Here is a 20,768-nt window from a genome sequence, read left to right as displayed (position 1 = left end):
AGACTGAGGCCTTTTGGAAGGCAGTGCTTGCATTATGTGATTTGATGCAAAATGATGCAAAAGCTGTAATTGTAATAGATGCTGATGTAGGCCTAATGTGTGAGTGCCTTGCTGGTCGTAGAAAACTGAATGCAGGTTATTGAAGAAAGACGCTGAATGATCAGGAGACATCAGAAAAACACTGGCCAGAGTTGGAGCTCTTTGGCATAGGCGGTGGGTGAGCCAAACGTTACATTTTTAACATATTTATTTATATTTTCAGTTGAATCATTCAGCATAAATTAACCAATGTATAGACAGCGCCAGGACTCAAAACGACCGATCATGAAATACGAACTAATAATAACAAGCAACAGTATTAGAAAGGATAAAGATATCATAATATCAACAACAAGGAGTCTGTTTCCAAATCAACATGGAGGACATTCCATGTGAGGGAGACTCACATGCACGACTCTGGGTTGTTTATCAGAGTTTATCAGACTTTCCATATCCTGGTTGCCATGGTTTCCATTGTCTTGTCTGTGTACATGTCACATGCTTGCATTATGTTGAGACTCTCTCTCTCTCTCTCTCTCTCTCTCTCTCTCTCTCTCTCTCTCTCTCTCTCATGGGGAACAGGCATGATGCATGTATGTGTCTTCCAAAAACAATAAAAACTCATTCCTGCCCCTCCTGATCCAACCAATCCATGTTAGGTCTCTAAACACATTTCTCCACTCCTCCCTCCAGTGAAAACAATACAATACCAGGACAACTAAACTACACTACACAGTTGAGTTTCTTCTCTGCTCTGCCTGCCTACCTGCTCTGCCTGCCTGCCTGCCTGCCTGCCTACCTACCTACCTACCTACCTACCTACCCACCCATCTACCTACCTACATACCTACCTACCTACCTACCTACCTACCTACCTACCTACCTACCTACAGTGTGTGGGTGTCATCATGAAGAAGTGTGGAGCTTTGCTAGTGTTGCTGTTGTGTTGGTCAGAGTGTGGGGCTCAGGTCTCCACCATGGAACAGAGGATGACGCTCCTAGAGGCTAAAATGACCAATGTCATAAACCATGTGAACCTGGTACAAGAAGACACGGGGAGGTTCGAGGACACTATTCAGGAGGAGCTGAACGTCACCAAACATAAGATGGAAGGTATGCAGGTTAGCTACATGGTTAAAGGAGTAGTTCACCCCCAAAATGACCTTTTTCTATACATTACTCATGCCATAGAATAGAGTCTTGAGTTCAATAATAATATTATTATAATTATTTTATTTATTTTTTTGTATTTTTTGCATTCCTAGGACTAAAAATCGCACCCGTGCAAAGTGAGCGGTGCAAACTAATTCCTGCGCAAATCAGTGTTGATAGGCATGCATGGCAATATTCTTTTTGTTGTGTATGATGTCAGTCTAGAGGTCTGCTCAGACTATATAAGTCTTTATTGTCATTTCTCATCAGTTAGTTGACCAAGCTACGGATTGTAGCTTGTAAGAGTGTCATAGTGTAATGATAAGTGACCTTATTTACCTCCAGAGAGGCCTCCAGAGAGGCGAGAAGAGGCCAGAAGATGAATATTTTAGTTTTTCAAAGTCTGTTCATTTGTATTTTAAACTTGTATTAGCTGCCTATCATTTATAACCTGTAAGATTTTCCACAGTCTGTCTAAAAGTGTGGTTATTTTATCGCTTATAAGTGATATTCATCTAATATAATTTTGAAATTCAAGTTTAGCACCGCTCAATAATTTTTTATGACGTATTTTACGCGGCCTAAACGCGTTATGACGTATTTTACGCGGCCTAAACGCGTTCTTAAATCAGGGTGAACCAATCGAGTGCCTCTGTGACTATGACATCATGGACAGATCAACAGAATCGAAGTGTTTCATTGGTCTAGCGAACTCATGTCATCATCATTTGTGGTAAAAAAGCGGTCTATAGGAGCGGTTAGCACCGCTCAAAAATCAAACCTCGGTTCGAAGTGAAGCGGTGAACTTTTATTCTATGTGTTCTAGAGCTATGAACTCTGTGATCTATACATTCTTCCAATTCTGAATGAATGAATGATTTTATCTGGAGGGCCGAATTGTCATGTGAAGCTTGACCAATCCTCAAAGTATGGTCTCATTGGACATTTTTAATCATCCAATCATCAGACCGGGACGGACGTTACACACATATTCTGGATGTACGGGACAGATAAAACCTGTTCATTCTGGACTGGAATGACCATATATGGACGTGGGGGACACACAAAGCCACTCCTTGGAAGCGGCTTTCACCGCTTTAAAAACTGATTTGAGTAAAATTACCCCCATTGATGGGGACCCAAATGGGGGTACATTTATTGTGATGAAGTTATTGTCTTCGGAATATGACAAAAAAAAAATATTATTGAACTCAATAGGAAAAAAGTCATTTTGGGGATGAACCTCTCCTTTAAGCTGTGAAAAACATGGTTTTAAAATGTTGTGAAGGTACAATTTGAATTGTGTTTATAATCGGGGGATATCTTAAAAAGTCCTGGAATAAATTCCTTACCAAAACATTTCTTCACCAATGTGTTTGTAAAGGTGTCTAGTAATTATCTAACAAAGACTGAAATTCAGTTTCCCTAAGCTAGGGTAATTCTGGGTCTCATTCACTCACTATACACTATACTATAGGGGAAAAAATCACTCCCAAAAAATATGCTTTTAGTGGGATGTGAGGGGTCTAAATAGGTGTTTTTAATTATTCTGAATCCATTGCAAGCATTTGTTTTGCACAAAAAAAACATTCATTGGGTTAAAAACAGCCCATAAAATGATGGTTTAGTGATGAGTCATCACTTTTCACAGTGGTCACAGTGGTATGGGGGTCCATTTCTAGCCCAAGGAATGTTTTTGGTGCAAAACAAATGCTTGCAATGGATTCGGAATAATTAAAAATCACACTCGTGTCAACTGAGCGGTGGAGGCTGCGTGTGTGTGTGTGTGTGTGTGTGTGTGTGTGTGTGTGTGTGTGTGTGTGTGTGTGTGTGTGTGTGTGTGTGTGTGTGTGTGTGTGTGTGTGTGTGTGTGTGTGTGTGTGTGTGTGTGTGTGTGTGTGTGTGTGTGTGTGTGTGTGTGTGTGTGTGTGTGTGTGTGTGTGTGCGTGCGTGCGTGCGTGCGTGCGTGCGTGCGTGCGAGCGAGCGAGCGAGCGAGTGTGAGTGTGCCTGGCCTCAGCCTGAACAACAGCGCCCCTCCCTTAACATGTGTGGTCAGAAAAGGTACTGTAGGCTACATACAGACACACACACATACATACATACATACATACCCACACATGCGGCCACGTATAGGAGACGGCTCCACCGCTCAAAAACACCTAGTTAGACCCCTCACATCCCACTTAAAGCATATTTTTTGGGAGTGATTTTTTCCCCTATAGTATAGTGTATAGTGAGTGAATGAGACCCAGAATTACCCTAGCTGTCAAAGATTTTCCTAGGGAAACAGAATTTCAGTCTTTGTGAGATGTGTTACTAGACACCTTTACAAACACATTGGTGAAGATTTTTTTTGGTAAGGAATTTATTCCAGGATTTGACACTATTTCTAAAGATATCCCCCGATTATTAACATGTTTCATGGTTTATAATTTATAATTAGTGTGGTTCTGGGGAAACTTTATTTTCACCACTAGATACACTTTTTTGTGAATATATATATATATATATATTATATATATATATATATATATATATATATATATATATATATATATATAATATATATATATATTATATAATCTATGCTTTTTTCTCTCTCTGTTATGTGGCCTTTTTAGCTGCCATGAAAAATTGGCTGTCACTACCAGGGGCGGTGTTGAGGCCTCGCTCTCTTGTCAAATTAAATCTGTGTGAAAGGTGTGGATAGTGCAGGTTTTAAGGGAAACATGTATTATTATGGAAGTAGGAGATGTCTGCGCGCTTCAACCAGCAGTCAGGCAGAAGGACTCGTTGGTGCTCAACAAGGACGAAATGTATCAAAAAGACATATTACCTGGGCACTTCAAAAATGACTACCCAGATAAAAAAGGATGGAGCACTCAACTGGTCTGCACGTTCATTTATTAGAGCGACAGGGTGACTGACGTTTCCACTTTTCGTCTTCCTCAGAGTCGTTTTTTTATTTTATCTGGGTAGTCATTTTTGAAGTGCCCAGGTAATATGTCTTTTTGATGTATTATTATGGATATGTAGCACCCAGCCATGAACCAGCGACAACAGCCCTGCTAATCGGGCTCAGCCCTATTAGCACGACTGGTTGTGCGTTGGACTGGCGAGTGGGAGTCCTGGGTTCAATCCCCGCTTCCGCGTATCACTACAGATATAAATAAGTAAACACAGTGATTATCTGCCAAATACATGGACATAGTATATTGACAAACCTGCACCTTGACATGAACCCAGAGATTACACACATTTATCGATAGACCAGTGTAGCTATATGGAAAGGAAAAGTAATTAAACCCCTCTTTTTCATTTTTCTTCTTAAAAATACTAAATACAATGCACAAGTAGGTAGTATCGATACAAAATAAAACGATACGATTCGATTTTAGCCGTTTTCATTTTGATATACTTCATTTTTTTAAGTTAAAAACGATATTTAGATACAGTTACTATATCGTTACACCCCTAGTAATTAGAGAAAATAAAAGATGAGTGTTAAAATGTTTTAATTTATTGCTTTCTATAGTTTTAGGGATTTTAATGACTTTGAATTCAGTGCATGGGGGCATGCGTACAAGTGGCTAAATAGGTCTTTTTAGACACAATAAGCCGGTAATTTCTTTATTAAGATTTACAGTAACACTACTAGCCCCCATAAGTCACATCTGACCATGAAGGATTGTGGTTCATCTTGGGAATGGGCTTATAGACCGAATTCACGTTACGCAACTTCCTGGCGCTGACGTCACGGTAGAAGGGGAAAAACTACTAATATCCCATAGAGTTAACACAGAAATCGCAAATTTAATGCAATTTCCGAATAGTAATGTATAAAATACGGCTAGCATGATCAAGAACACAAGATAGTAAAAAGCGTTATAATTTACTTTACCGTTCAAAATAATGATTTGTTGGCTTTAAGTCCAGCTATTTCTATGTTATTTTACCCTCCAAAGCTGATGTCAGCACCAGGAAGTTGCTGAGAAATTCGCTGAGTGCGCATGCGTGGGCGGGCTGTGAATAGGGTCTATTGTGTCTAAAAATACATATTTATCTAAAATATGAAAAAAAAAAAAAACGTTGTCCTTTAAAGTGATCCCTGACTAATACGACAAATATGTCTTAATACATTATAATTGTCCTCTATAACTACAATGTAAAATTAAAAACACCTTAAATATTGTATTTCTACTAGAAATAGCTAATCTTTCACTCAGTAGGGGAAATGCCTGTCGCAAGTTGATGATGTCATAAATGTCATGTGTCATTTTTATGGCATGCATGTGCAAAAAAACAAAACACAAACACATTTGAAATATTGATTTGATGAATATTAACCATAGGAAGTATTAAGTTTGTTTTTATTTTCACATGCATGCCATAAATTCCATAGGGATAGATCACACTTGACATTTATGACATCATCAACTTGCGATCGTGAAAGATTCGCTATTTCTAGAAGAAATAAAATAATTGAGAGGTGTTTTTAATTTTACATTGTAGTTATAGAGGACAATTATAATGTATTAAGGCATATTTGTCGTATTAGTCAGGGATCACTTTAATCACCACAGTGGTTCTCAAACTATAGGTCCCAACCCAAAGTGGTCACACACACACACACACACACACACACACACACACACACACACACACACACACACACACACACACACACACACACACACACGCACACGACAGTCTGGCACACATTCAGTCAAGCTGCAATGCTGCATGATGATCAGCCGTTCCTGAACGCTTTATTGGGAATTATCTTCTATCTGTACGATGCACGGGTGTTTTTTGTTACCCCGGGAGCGAGAGGGGATGGGATCCCTGTGGTTACATCTGTACCCCCCCGGAGTTAAATTTAGACCACAATGTGCCGTTCCAACAGTGCAGCGATGCAGAACAACTTCACGTTGTGTCTCAAGACCTTCTGTAGTTATAGCAACATATTTTGGCTAAATGCTTCAGTTTAGAAACCCACCTCCATATATATTGTTATCATAGCGTGTTAATGCTTGCCGTGCCCACGTGTGTGTGTGTGGGTGGGGGGAGGACAAAATGCAGTTTATAGCTGGCTGGGATCCAGCCATACGGACCCAGCCACTGCAGAAAATACATAGCGATACATTACATAGCGATTGTCATTATTAGACCAAATAAGCATAAATAGACTATAGGATATTGATGTAAACAAGAGATCTGAATGGGTAAATATATTTGATATGCCCATATTTACAATTAAAGGACAATTTATGTAGAGGTTACTTCCTCATAACTTGGGCTGTGTATGGCATTGTGATTGCGGTGAATGCAGAGCAAACATCGATCCATCTGTGATATAGGTACCTGTACCTCCCCGTTAAAAATAAATAAATAAATAAATAAATGAATAAATAAATAAATAAATGAATAAATAAATAAATAAATAAAAGGCCAAGTAAAGGTTTTCCATAAAAATGGAAGTGAGAGAAGCAGATAAGCTTGCAGCCGGTAGGAGAGGCCCTGAGGGGGTGAGGGGTGGAGTTGAGTAGAGAGAGGGGCGGGGAGGAGAAAGACAGAGGCAGGGGGAGGGCAGAGCCGAGGAGGAGAGGGGGTCATAGGACCTTTAACTTAAAGGCCCGTCCATACTGTCTCCGACCACCGAACTTTTCATCGGAGAGTTCCGACTTTCTGACATGCAGCTTACTCTAATACGGGGTAATGCTTTTCAGAAGATGTTAGTGAAGTAATTATGTAGTTGAACCGGACCTTAAACGACCAAAAGGTGCGGTGGTCGGATACAGTATGGACAGGCCTTTAAGTTAAAGGACCACTTCACCTCTGGGACAGCCAGATCTTATTTTATTGTTGTTTGGGACACGATCAACACAATCATGAGTTATTTTTTGTGTTCAATCTGTGTTTCTAGATATTTTAGTATTTCAGCATCAGTGCCGGCGGGCCGTATACGCAGACTACGCACTCTGCGTAGGGCCCCCGCCGATCAAAAGGCCCCCCACCGCCCCCTCCTCAGCAGAAAAGAACTACTGCTGCATGGTTAAGCGTTTTCAAACCACGGTTTATCTGCGAAGTAGACTTCCCAAGCAATATGGAGACGTTTTAATTTTTAAAATCCCTTCATAATTGACCAAGCAATGATCAAATCAAACTGTGGTGACTTTCTTTGCTTCCGCGCATCTCCACACTGCTGAAAGAGAAAGTGAATGTGATGTTTTGGCACAGTGGCCACTGTGCAGGAGCGTGGGAACAGCATGGGAACTAGGGGTGCTGCAGGTGTTCCAGCACCCCTATGGGGAAGATTTCATTTTTTATTTAAATAAGAAAATAACAAATCAAACATAGCAAAAATAAGTTGCCTGTTGTTGTCGTTTAAAAAAAAAATATTAGGCCTATTATTTTTTCGCGGGTCATATGATGCAGCATCATATGACCAATAAGATCTGGTTGTCCCAGAGGTGAAGTGGTCCTTTAAGGCATAAGCTGGTAGGCTACTTATTACTTAGCCTCGGAAACCCAGGCATTTTATTTTGGCGATAGGAAGAAATACTTATTACTTAAGACAATCAAAATAGAGCCCAGAGGATCCAATATCCACTCAAATGAAACATCATGTGATTGTATTAATGTAATGTATGTATTAATGCTAACTGATAATTGTTGTGGTGATTTCAGCTCAGCTGTCCAGCGTAGAAACAAAGCTAACTGCTGCTTGTGCCAACCAAGTGGACGAACTGAAAGGACAGAATGCAGGTTGTATAAATATATACTTTTATTCAAAAATATGAATGGATGGATGGATGGATGGATGGATGGATGGATGGATGGATGGATGGATGAGGGCCAGTCCAGGCTTTTTGCGAGGTACTAAATTGTAGACTAGAAAATATTGTTCCTTCGAAACAATTGTGGGCTCGCTTCTAGCCAGAAAACAATGGCTATAAAAGTACAAAATGTCAAGATCGCAGGCAGTGCTCTCTTTGACGTTACTGACGTCAAAGATTGGTCAATTTTTTCCAAAAATGTTATGCAAAAGTTGACCCGCTGGTGGCGCTATAACAGGCCAATGATAGAAGGGTGGTATCTGTTTCTTGACCTATTGGGAATGTGCTTGCAAGATTTCACGACCATCCCAGGCTGTGTTCATGATTTGAGGTGTTTTTGGCTTTGGCCACTTTATCGCTGCTTGCAGCTATATTTATTATTATTATTTTATTATTTTATTGTATGCACTTCATATGCATGTTAGATAAAGGTCCTTAGATTGCGTGTAGAATGTTTCATGCAAATTGCTAAAAAGAAATCCTAGAATAAAAACGGTTTTAAGCGTTTCACAAACTGCTCAAAATGATATAGCGCCCCCCTTTGGCCAATTGGGGTATGATTGGTTTTAGTGATATTTGGAATAACACTCTACATCTTTGCCAAATGCCATGAACATGCTACTTTGTATCTATGATTTAGAGGCAGAAGAATAATTTGCATAAAAATGCAATATTCATTGAATTATTTAAAAAAGCATGTTTCAATTTTAAAGAAATCCGATCTGACAGATCTTTAGATATCGGTCCAAAGTTCACGTAAAAAAAGTTTTGTGCACGTGACGCGAAAATTTCAGAATAAAAGCGGGTTTACGCGTTTTACAAACTGCTCAAATTGGCGGAAAATCTAAGGGCGGAGCTTACTTAACAACGACACAGATGTCTTCCGCTTGAGTCAAAGCACGTGTGTAACAAGTTGCATGTCTTCAAACGAAACGAGTCAAGACTTATGCCCGTTTGAAGTTTGAATTTTCAAATGCTTCGTATAGCGCCCCCCTTTGGCCAATTGGAATAAGATTGGTTTCAGTGATATTTGGACTAAACCTCTACATGTTTGCCAAATGCCATGAACGTAACACTTTGCATGTTTGATTTAGAGGCAGAATAATACTTTGCATAAAACCGCAATATGAATTGAATTATTAAAAATTAATGGTTTAACGTACAAACTTCTCACCACATAGACTGTATAGGTATTGGTCCAAAGTTCATGTGAAAAAAGTTTTGTGCACTTGACGCGAAAATCCCAGGAGGAGATAGATTTTTACTGTTTTTCATATAATTCCGAATTGTGGGAGACCTAAAGGTCAGAGGTCAAAAGTTAGAGGGTAAAAGTTGTTCGGCATGAGGAGACGCATACGTGTATACAGGTTTCATGGCTGTACCTAAAACACAGCATGAGCTATACCTGTTCAAAGTTCGCACTTTCGAAGGCTTCCTACAGCGCCACCATTTGGCCGATTGCTATAAAAAATAATAGCACACTTCGCCACTGTAAACTGAACACATTGATGTTTTTATTTTCATTTTCTCACTAAGTATGTAGGAGTAGAAAGGAACCGAAGTTTTGAGGAGAAGTTGATATAGTATAGTATAGTATAGTATAGAAACTAGAAAAATATTGTTCCTTCGAAACAATTGTGGGCTCGCTTCAAGCCAGAAAACAATGGCTATAAAAGTACAAAATGTCAAGATCGCAGGCAGTGCTCTCTTTGACGTTACTGACGTCAAAGATTGGTCCATTTTGTTCCAAAAATGTGTTGTGCAAAAGTTGACCCGCTGGTGGCGCTATAACAGGCCAATGTAAGAAGGGTGGTATCTGTTCCTTGACCTATTGGGAATGTGCTTGCAAGATTTCACGCACATTGCAGGCTGTGTTCATGATTTGAGGTGTTTTTGGCTTTGGCCACTTTATCGCTGCTTGCAGCTAGATTTATTATTATTATTTTATATTTTTTTTGTGTGCACTTCATAGGCATGTTAGATAAAGGTCCTTAGATTGCGTGTAGAATGTTTCATGCAAATTGCAAAAAAAATCCTAGAATAAAAACGGGTTTAAGCGTTTTACAAACTGCTCAAAATTATATAGCGCCCCCCTTTGGCCATTTGGGGTAAGATTGGTTTCAGTGATATTTGAACTAACCCTCTACACTATTTTGTCATGAAAATGTGACTTTGTATGTATGTTTTAGAGGCAGAAGAATAATTTGCATAAAACTGCAATATTGTTTGAATTATTTAAAAAAGCATGTTTCAATGTTAAAGAAATCCGATCTGACAGATCTTTAGATATCGGTCCAAAGTTCACGTAAAAAAAGTTTTGTGCACGTGACGCGAAAATTCCAGAATAAAAGCGGGTTTACGCGTTTTACAAACTGCTCAAAATGGCGGAAAATCGAAGGGCGGAGCTTACTTAACAACAACACAGATGTCTTCCGCTTGAGTCAAAGCACGCGTGTAACAAGTTGCATGTCTTCAAACGAAACGAGTCATGACTTATGCCTGTTTGAAGTTTGAATTTTCAGACGCTTCGTATAGCGCCCCCCTTTGGCCAATTGGAATAAAATTGGTTTCAGTGATACTTTGACTAACCCTCCACATCTTTGCCAAATGCCATGAACGTGTAACTTTGCATGTATGATTTAGAGGCCGAAGAATAATTTGCATAAAACCGCAACATATATTGAATTATTAAAAAATCATTATTTAACGTACAAACTTCTCACCACATAGCCTGTGTAGATATAGGTTCAAAGTTCATGTGAAAAAAAGTTTCGTGCACTTGACGCGAAAATCCCAGGAGGAGATAGATTTTTACTGTTTTTCATATAATTCCGAATTGTGGGAGACCTAAAGGTCAGAGGTCAAAAGTTAGAGGGTAAAAGTTGTTCGGCATGAGGAGACGCATACGTGTATACAGGTTTCATGGCTGTACCTAAAACACAGCATGAGCTATACCTGTTCAAAGATCGCACTTTCGAAGGCTTCCTACAGCGCCACCATTTGGCCGATTGCTATAGAAAATGATAGCACACTTCGCCACTGTAAACTGAACACATTGATGTTTTTATTTTCATTTTCTCACTAAGTATGTAGGAGTAGAAAGGAACCGAAAATCCCGTCTACTTACTAGATAAACAAATAAATAAATAAATAATGACAATATCTAAAGTGTGCTCGCCAGGTACTGGCGAGCCCACAATAATGACAATATCTAAAGTGTGCTCGCCTTATAGGCGAGCCCACAATTAGCACTTTCTTTTTTATGACTGTTAAGTGTTGTTCACTCAAAGACACCCCTGGTTGCAAGTAGGCCCCCAATATACTCACGTTTTAGACCTCCCCCTTCAAGATGTTGTAAAGGTACAATTTGAAATGTGTTTAACACGTTTCATATTTTAACTGCAGTATATTTACAGCTGTGTCATTTCAAAACTTCACATGTCCTGCCTTTGGAAAGACAGTAGATACAGTATCCAGTGGAATGGCAGAACATTGAGCTTGTAGATTGATTGATTGATTGATTGATTGATTGATTGATTGATTGATTGATTGATTGAAGTATTTATTAGTAGTTTTGCAAAGGAAAAGGTACAGTTTCAAACTCGGGTAAGACAAGCTTATTTCCATTAATTGAGATCCTTCTCTTTAACTCATATAACATTGAATGACAGACAGATAGAACACAGTACTATGATAGATATTTAACTCATATAACATTGAATGACAGACAGATAGAACACAGTGCTATGATAGATATTTAACTCATATAACATTGAATGACAGATGGATAGAACACAGTGCTATGATAGATATTTAACTCATATAACATTGAATGACAGACGGATAGAACACAGTACTATGATAGATATTTAACTCATATAACATTGAATGACAGATGGATAGAACACAGTACTATGATAGATATTTAACTCATATAACATTGAATGACAGATGGATAGAACACAGTGCTATGATAGATATTTAACTCATATAACATTGAATGACAGACAGACAGAACACAGTACTATGATAGATATTTAACTCATATAACATTGAATGACAGACAGATAGAACACAGTACTATGATAGATATTTAACTCATATAACATTGAATGACAGACAGATAGAACACAGTGCTATGATAGATATTTAACTCATATAACATTGAATGACAGATGGATAGAACACAGTACTATGATAGATATTTAACTCATATAACATTGAATGACAGACAGATAGAACACAGTACTATGATAAATATTTAACTCATATAACATTGAATGACAGACAGATAGAACACAGTACTATGATAGATATTTAACTCATATAACATTGAATGACAGACGGATAGAACACAGTACTATGATAGATATTTAACTCATATAACATTGAATGACAGACAGATAGAACACAGTACTATCAGTGGCGTAGACAGAATCGAACCGGCGACTGGGCCTGAGCCCAACTGGGTGTGGAACTGGGCCCAACTGGGTGTGGATCTTTTTTCCGCGCGCCGCGCTATTGCACGGCGCGCGAAAAAAAATCCATGTTTTTCGGGTCGGATCGGGTCTTCTGGTGCGATTTGGGTCGGGTTTGCATGATTAAATAATCAATTCATGCGTGGCGTCCACTAGTGATGCGCGGGTCATTCCAGCCGTGCAAAAACAGAATGGCATATTAGAGAAGAAGCCGGTAACATGACGGCATGAGATGCTTATTTTAATTGACAACACTCCTGTTAGTATAAGACTATACACACGGAGCACAACGCTAATGTATCACAGAGAGATATTACAGACTGACCCAGTAGCCTAGTCACTGGTGCAAGACAAAATAAACAACTATGAAGAGAAAAGACCGAAATGTTTAATTGCACCGTCAACTTTTTATCAGAGCTCTGACGCTTCTCCCTCTCCCACAACAAAAACAGCCAAGCCAGCAGAACGTAATTAACCAGTCTCACTCACCTATTGCTGCTTTCAAACGCTGTGTATTGTTTTAAGTCCCAGGAGCATGGTTTTCATATCATGAATATGAACTTTAGATTAGTCAAAAAGCTTGTGTCAGTAATCCACGTGAATCCTGTATACATTGTGCAGGCTGCAACAACTCTTGACAAGTAGCCCAACACGCTTAAGCATTTCCTGTAACGGTGGATTTCAAAATAAGACCCTGCCGTAATATGATGATATATAAGCAATTGGTTTTATTTTTAAGTCGACTACTTACAGGAAGTAAATGGACTAAATTAGAATTACATGACACACTAGTCTAGACATGCTTGGCTGCGAGCAGGGAAGGACGCTTGTTGCACATTATATACTGTATATCACTAGCGTCCACATGATGATGTTATGTTATTTTAGTTGTTGTAAGGATGCGACTATCATCAAAATGACTTAATATGCTATAAAAAATATAAAATATGTAATAAAATAAAAAAAAAAAAATATATATATAATTTCTTTTTTTTTTTTTGGGTGGGCACAAAAACGAAATGGGTGGGCCTAGGCCTAGTCAGGCCCACCCATGGCTACGCCACTGAGTACTATGATAGATATTTAACTCATATAACATTGAATGACAGACAGATAGAACACAGTACTATGATAAATATTTAAAGCCATACTGTGTAAGTTGCTCACCTAGTGGTCATTAGCCCTATAGCGAACCGCGGTCGCGTCCGCGTCTTTCGGCCGTTTTTCGTACCTTCAGACCCCCGCGTCTGCCTCCACCTCGCTGAGATCTATCTTTGGAGGGGTCCCTTGTTCCTGTGCGTTCAGTAATTCCAGAGATACACTCCTTCACCCTGCCTGGTAGGCAAAATTACCTAGAGACTGGATGGTACAAACCGGCGACAACAAAATGGCGACCCCACTTCAAGATGCGATGTGATTGGCCGGCAGTTGTATAACCCTCGCTGTGATTGGCCGGTAGTGTGATGACGCAATTTTGGCGCGAGATCCGGTCCACGGCAAGGATCTCAGTTTACATATAGAGAAGGCTTTACAGGCTGAAATTCACGGCGCGGATCTTCTAAAACTTTTGTGTTTTAAAAGTTAGGAGAATTTTAAGATTTGTATTATAAAAAAAGTTACATAGTACAACTTTAACTCATATAACATTGAATGACAGACAGACAGACAGAACACAGTACTATGATAGATATTTAACTCATATAACATTGAATGACAGACAGATAGAACACAGTACTATGATAGATATTTAACTCATATAACATTGAATGACAGACAGATAGAACACAGTGCTATGATAGATATTTAACTCATATAACATTGAATGACAGACGGATAGAACACAGTACTATGATAGATATTTAACTCATATAACATTGAATGACAGACAGATAGAACACAGTACTATGATAGATATTTAACTCATATAACATTGAATGACAGACGGATAGAACACAGTACTATGATAGATATTTAACTCATATAACATTGAATGACAGACAGATAGAACACAGTACTATGATAGATATTTAACTCATATAACATTGAATGACAGACGGATAGAACACAGTACTATGATAGATATTTAACTCATATAACATTGAATGACAGACGGATAGAACACAGTACTATGATAGATATTTAACTCATATAACATTGAATGACAGACGGATAGAACACAGTACTATGATAGATATTTAACTCATATAACATTGAATGACAGACGGATAGAACACTGTACTATGCAGTAGATATTGATTAGAAAAGCAAAAAACTGTGCAAAAAAAAGTTATTCACAATAGGAGGGTCAAGGGGAGGATAATCCAGGGTGGTTTTAGGTTATGTTTGTTGTTACCAGTTTCGAATGGCTGCTGCCTGCAAGTGGTTTTTCAGGGCGGTTTTAAAGGATGTTAGGGATTGGCACGCCCTTAAGGCCTTCAGTAGGGCGTTCCACATTTTGGTGGTATAGCAGGAGAACCAAGTTGACCCTTTGTTTGATCATGATCAGCTTTTTTTGACCTGCTCTGACTCCAAGGTTTCTTGTCATTTGAACTAAGCTCCATTGCCATAAAAAATTTGAAAGGCGAAACACGGAAATAAACATTTTCAGGAAAAGAGCATTAAAACCTGAAGACAGGAAATTACACATCTTTATATATATATATATATATATATATATATATATATATATATATATATATATATATATATATATATATATATATATACTGTAATGATAATGATAAATGGATGGATGGATGGATGGATGGATGATGGATTGATTGATTGATTGATTGATTGATTGATTGATTGATTGTCTATCTTCAGAAATGGCTGCCAAATTGAGTGCCACAGAAATCCAGGTGGGACACCTGCAGACCAAACTGATTGCTGCTGAAATTCAGGTGTTGGAATTGAAGAAAGAAAGTCAAGGTACTTTTACAGATACACGCACGCACGCACGCACGCATGCACTGTCCTCCATCTGCCTGTCTCTGTCTCTCTCTCTCTCTCTCTCTCTCTCTCTCTCTCTCTCTCTCTCTCTCTTGTGAACAAAATGCCTCAAATCATGAACAAAGGTTACATTTTCATGAAACATTATTTAAGGCACATCCACTGTGCCGAGGAAGACCTGATGTGCTCTGAGGAGCACCTTTTCTAGTTGGGTTTGTGTTTAATAATTACCTATATCATACATGGGCAACTGGGGGCCCGGGGGCCACATGCGGCCACATTCACTAACACCTTCACTAACACTTTTACTGCTTCTTACTTTAAAGGGATGAATTTTCCAAGCTGCCGTGCCGCTTCCTCCCATAGGCCGGCGCTTTATTTTGAAGGGCCGGGCGGGAATGGGTTCATATTTTTGGTCACTTTACTTTTTTCAACCTCGACCCGGATCTAGTTTGGAAGCTGGGTGTGATAGCAACAAGCAGTAGAAAGCCATCATGCGAGCGTTATTTTGCCGTGAAAAATGCCAGCCTTGGGATCAAAATGTCTTTTTTCGAGTAAATGTCTCTTTATTGCAAGATCATTTCTATGGAGGAGTGTCACTTTGCGTGCACTAGTCTTTTTTATGTCCAATGCATTTGTATTTAAGTTCATAAAGTAAGAAGTAACATAAGTAACATAAGAACCTGTACATACATTTGAAAAAAAAAAGAAAAAGAAAAAAAAAAAACTTTCAGAATACCAATTTAAAAATATCAGATCTATTATTTTTGCTATTTTTGGACTGTATATGCATTGTGGCCCTCTGGAGTGTGTGTGAAAATATAGTGGCCCTTTCCTTTCAGCATCAAAGTTGCCCATCCCTGACCTATTCTCCCAGCGGGGAACCTCAGTTTCAGCTTCACCCAGCTGAGTGCTGCACACAAGGAGGGGAGCAGTTAGGGATTAGGTGTCTTGCTAATGGACTCTACAACACATAGCTGGAGCTGGAATCGTACCTGGGACCCCCGGGACCTCCAGAGTCCTAGGCAGGCTCACTGACCATTCAGCTACAGCCACTCCAGGTTTAGCAACACCTGAGTGGGACTGAGTATCCACTCAAATGAAGGAGCATGTGATTGTATTGATGCAATGTATTAATGCTAATGTTGTTCTGCTTTCAGCTCAGCTGTCCAACGTAGAAACAAAGCTAACTGCTAGTGTGGAGGCAGTGGAGCTTCTGAAGAATGAAGGTACAGTATTGTAACTTGATGTTTATTCAAACACATGAATTAATGTTTGTATGAATGAATGCAGGAATCATAACTCACCAGCACATACGGGAGCGTGTCGCTGTTACTACATGTCATCTTTTCGACACCCGACTCTAACCCTCACCCTAACCCTAACCTCTGTGGAGTGAGTCGCTAACCCTCCGGTCGAAATGATGGTCGTTCGAAAGAGCGCGATTTCCCCCCACATACACCCTCCTTCTGGCTTTGCTCATCAACTGGATGACAACAGAGAATTAATTACACATCACAAACCATGCAGCCCCGTGTGTGTGTGTGTGTGTGTGTGTGTGTGTGTGTGTGTGTGTGTGTGTGTGTGTGTGTGTGTGTGTGTGCGCGTGTGTGTGTGTGTTAATACATTTGATTGGTTTAACAGTACAAAATAAGCTTTTATAACAAACATATTGTTAATGTTCCTGTGTTGACAGACAAACCAAAGGTGGCCTTCTCTGCTGGTCTGGGTGTAGGAGACTTTGGACCATATACTTCTACAACCACTCTGGTCTACTCTAGAGTTCACACTAACATCGGCAACGCATACAATCCATCTACAGGTAAGCATGGGGATTATGACAGGTTAATTCACTTACACAATCAATTATCTCTCATTAACTAATAACACAATACAGTATCATCAGGCTATCAGACACATTGAAATGTGGACTAAACTGTCCAGCTGTGTGTCCAGTGAAACTCATCTGCTACAGATAGAGCAGAATAGGACAGTAATGCAAGTTCCAACACACTGAGAATACATCATACAGTAACATATCTATCTATGCTAAGAATGACATTGTGGTTGAAACCATCATCTTCTTGTCCACAGTTATGGTAGGACAATTTATTCACACACCTGTACTAATTGTGTGTGCGTGCGTGTGTGCGTGTGCGTGCGTGTGTGCGTGCGTGTGCATGCATGTGCATGTTCTCTCATATAGGCATTTTTTCAGCACCATTCAAAGGAGTCTATTTCTTCAGATTTACAGCAGCTCATGGTCGAAAATCACTGCCAGTGTGCATCAGGCTGTATAAGAATGGACAGATGCTCATGCGTAACTGTGGATACCATAGTGATCATCCCAATTATGAATATGTATCCAATGGCATCGTGGTGGAGCTGGAGCGAGGGGACACAGTTGACATGCGTTTACGTCGTAGTGATGCTGAGAACACATACAGGCTCTATGATTCTACCGACAATGACAACATATTCTCTGGGTTTCTGCTCTACACTCTGTAAGGCAGGGGTGCCCACACTTTTTTGATGTGTGATCTACTTTTAAAATGACTCAACATGATCTACCCAACCGAAATGTTTTAGCTTAGGGCCTCAGGGAGGCTTTGGAATAGCAGCACTGGCGTTACATTTTAGACAAACACACTTACTATAAGGGGGAAATAAATGGGAAATACTGGGGGAAATGTCTTCATCCCATTCTGTGGTAGGTTTTGGGGTTCTTTGTAATGCTACTGACTCTTGAACAAAGCATTGCATTGGAGGTTTGCCTACTTTAGAAGCCATGAAAGGAGCTGACAGGCCCTTCTTGATGTCATATTGACATAACCCTGTGTAACCCTGCTACTGGCAGTGGGGGAAATGGAAAGTACATTTACTCAAGTAGTATTAGATTACTATTTACTTTACTTTTTCTATACTTTTGCTTTACTTTTTCTATAACCAATGCGATACTATTTTTTTTCAACGCCTGCCTAACATCTGTGGTCGTTATCAAGACGAGCATTTGACAAATAATAATAATTTCACCATCATAATTATCTTTAGAATAATAATTTGGGAATGATGGCCAATTAGGCTACAAAGAGAAATGTTAATTATTTAAATGTTTACATGGTAATGAGAACACGTTGCTTATTTCACTGTCCAATGAAATGGGCAGAGTTATTGTGTAACATCTTATGTTGCTCTATTAGCATAAGACATCCAATGTCCTACATTTCTGGTGTGAGATGGAACGAGGGACCCCCACAAAAAGACCACCCCCAAAGATCTGTGAATGCATAATGTGTCCTTTTGTTTAGGTTTGAGCACCTGCCCCCTCACTGCTCTCTGTACGGCCCTGTTTGAGCACCTGCCCCCTCACTGCTCTCTGTACGGCCCTGTTTGAGCACCTGCCCCCTCACTGCTCTCTGTACGGCCCTGTTTGAGCACCTGCCCCCTCACTGCTCTCTGTAAGGCCCTGTTTGAGCACCTGCCCCCTCACTGCTCTCTGCACGGCCCTGTTTGAGCACCTGCCCCCTCACTGCTCTCTGTACAGCCCTGTTTGAGCACCAGGACAATATTCCTATCATTTTTATATTCAATAATATTCCTATAATTTTTACATTCAATATTCCAATATTTTTTATATTCCTATAATTTTTATATTCAATATTCCTATAATTTTTATATTCAATATTCCTATCATTTTTAGAGATGGGATTTATGGCTCTTTGAAGTGAGCTGGATCTCTGGGATGCTTTCCTGTCAAAGAGCCGTTCAAAAGACTGACTCGTTTTAGTTACTGTTGTTACTTTGTAGATTTTGATTTCTAATTACAAATCACTTCAACCCTATAGATACATTTCAGCCATTTGAAAATAGCCGATCTACAAGCTCACAATGTTTCGCATTGCGACGCATTGTGAGCTTGTAGATCTGCTATTTCCCTGTGAAATGGGGCATTCTGCATAATGAGTACTTCATACTATTGGTACTTTTAAGTACATTTTGATACCAATACTTGTGTGCTTTTACTCAAGTACATTTTAATTCCTTGTGGCAGACAGAGTATTTCCACATTGCAGTGTTGATTCTTTTATACTTGAGTAAAGAATTTACTCCCCGTCCTCAAAAAGAGGAACGTCTCGCAACTGCGAACACCAGATCCCATCGTTCATTTCAAAGAGCCGTTCAAAAGACTCGATTAGTTTGCGAACGTCCCATCTCTAATACTTTTCCATACTTGTTACTCTATAGCAATTATGATATGATATGGTATGATCCAGTACTTTATCGTCATTTCACATTGAAATTTGTCTTGCCACACAGCAGTCATGTATGCGAAACATATATACAAACATTTGACACAAGGGAACAAAAACAAGACAGGTTTACATACATAAGGATAATATAGACAAGAGCAATGTCCACCGCCAAGCCTACCTATGGCCAAACTCCTGATTAAGCCTTAAAGTCGACTGATGGACAAAGGACCTTTTTAGTCTGACCTTATTGTATTCTGGAACACTGTATCTCCTTCCTGAAGGCAGCAACCTACAGTATATTCTCTATGAGAGAGGGCGAGATCATTTCTATGCAACACATGGCTACTATTAGAGATAATATTTCTTGCCAACCTTAGAATACGTAGTCGTATAGCCTCTGACGTGGTTGTCCAACTATCTTTGAACAAATGTTCAGTTGTTGCAGCAGTTAGGCGAAAGCTTTAGTTACTTTTGTTACTGCTTGTTTTTATCATTTCAATATTCCTAATCCAACGTTTATCCTGTACAGTAGACCTGCAGTTTATTAAAACACTTTGAGAAATGTCTACATTGTGCTGTTACTACTTTTACTCAAGTAATATATGGACTAGTATTTCTACCAGCACTACTGGTAATCAATGTGAGTATTTCTACCACTACCACTGGTAATCAATGTGAGTATTTCTACCACACTACTGGTACCATATACTTTAAAGAGCTTCCATAATGCTCATATTCATCTGTCAATCAATAAAAACATATTCCAAAGCACTGTGTCTATTGTATGTTTGACTGGTTATGTTTAACACTATATTGATACATCTAGAACAGTGGTTCTCAACCAGTGGTCCGGGGACCACCAGTGGTCCTGGAGGGGGTTCCAGGTGGTCCCCAACTAAATGATGGAGAGTTGGTAACCAAATGGACCTTCATAGATCTTTAACTCTTGACAGTGTAAATGAAACCAAATGGACCCGTAGGGGTCCATTTGGTTTCATTTTACGCTCTAAAGAGTTAAATTATTGTTAAACATTTGCATATTCTTAATTTACAA

The 20,768-nt window shown here is 39.3% G+C and overlaps 1 protein-coding gene across 1 annotated transcript; it reads left to right on the top strand.

The window, feature by feature from the left end:
• Window positions 1-947: 947 nt before the first annotated feature.
• LOC308280894 (uncharacterized protein) lies at window positions 948-18,815 on the top strand (the record flags this gene model as incomplete). Its single annotated transcript, XM_080755203.1, has 7 exons — window positions 948-1,152; window positions 7,883-7,960; window positions 15,336-15,440; window positions 16,622-16,690; window positions 17,158-17,283; window positions 17,668-17,965; window positions 18,770-18,815. 7 exons carry the CDS (start codon window positions 948-950, stop codon window positions 18,813-18,815), a joined length of 927 nt encoding a protein of 308 aa, XP_080611329.1.
• Between the last annotated feature and the right edge of the window lie 1,953 nt (window positions 18,816-20,768).

The sequence above is a fragment of the Nannobrachium achirus genome (genome assembly GCF_963921795.1).
Source record: "Nannobrachium achirus genome assembly, contig: SCAFFOLD_293, whole genome shotgun sequence".
NCBI classification, from domain to species: domain Eukaryota; kingdom Metazoa; phylum Chordata; class Actinopteri; order Myctophiformes; family Myctophidae; genus Nannobrachium; species Nannobrachium achirus.
The sequence above is the reverse complement of the archived record's forward strand: the minus strand, read 5'-3'. Positions and strand labels throughout refer to the sequence as shown.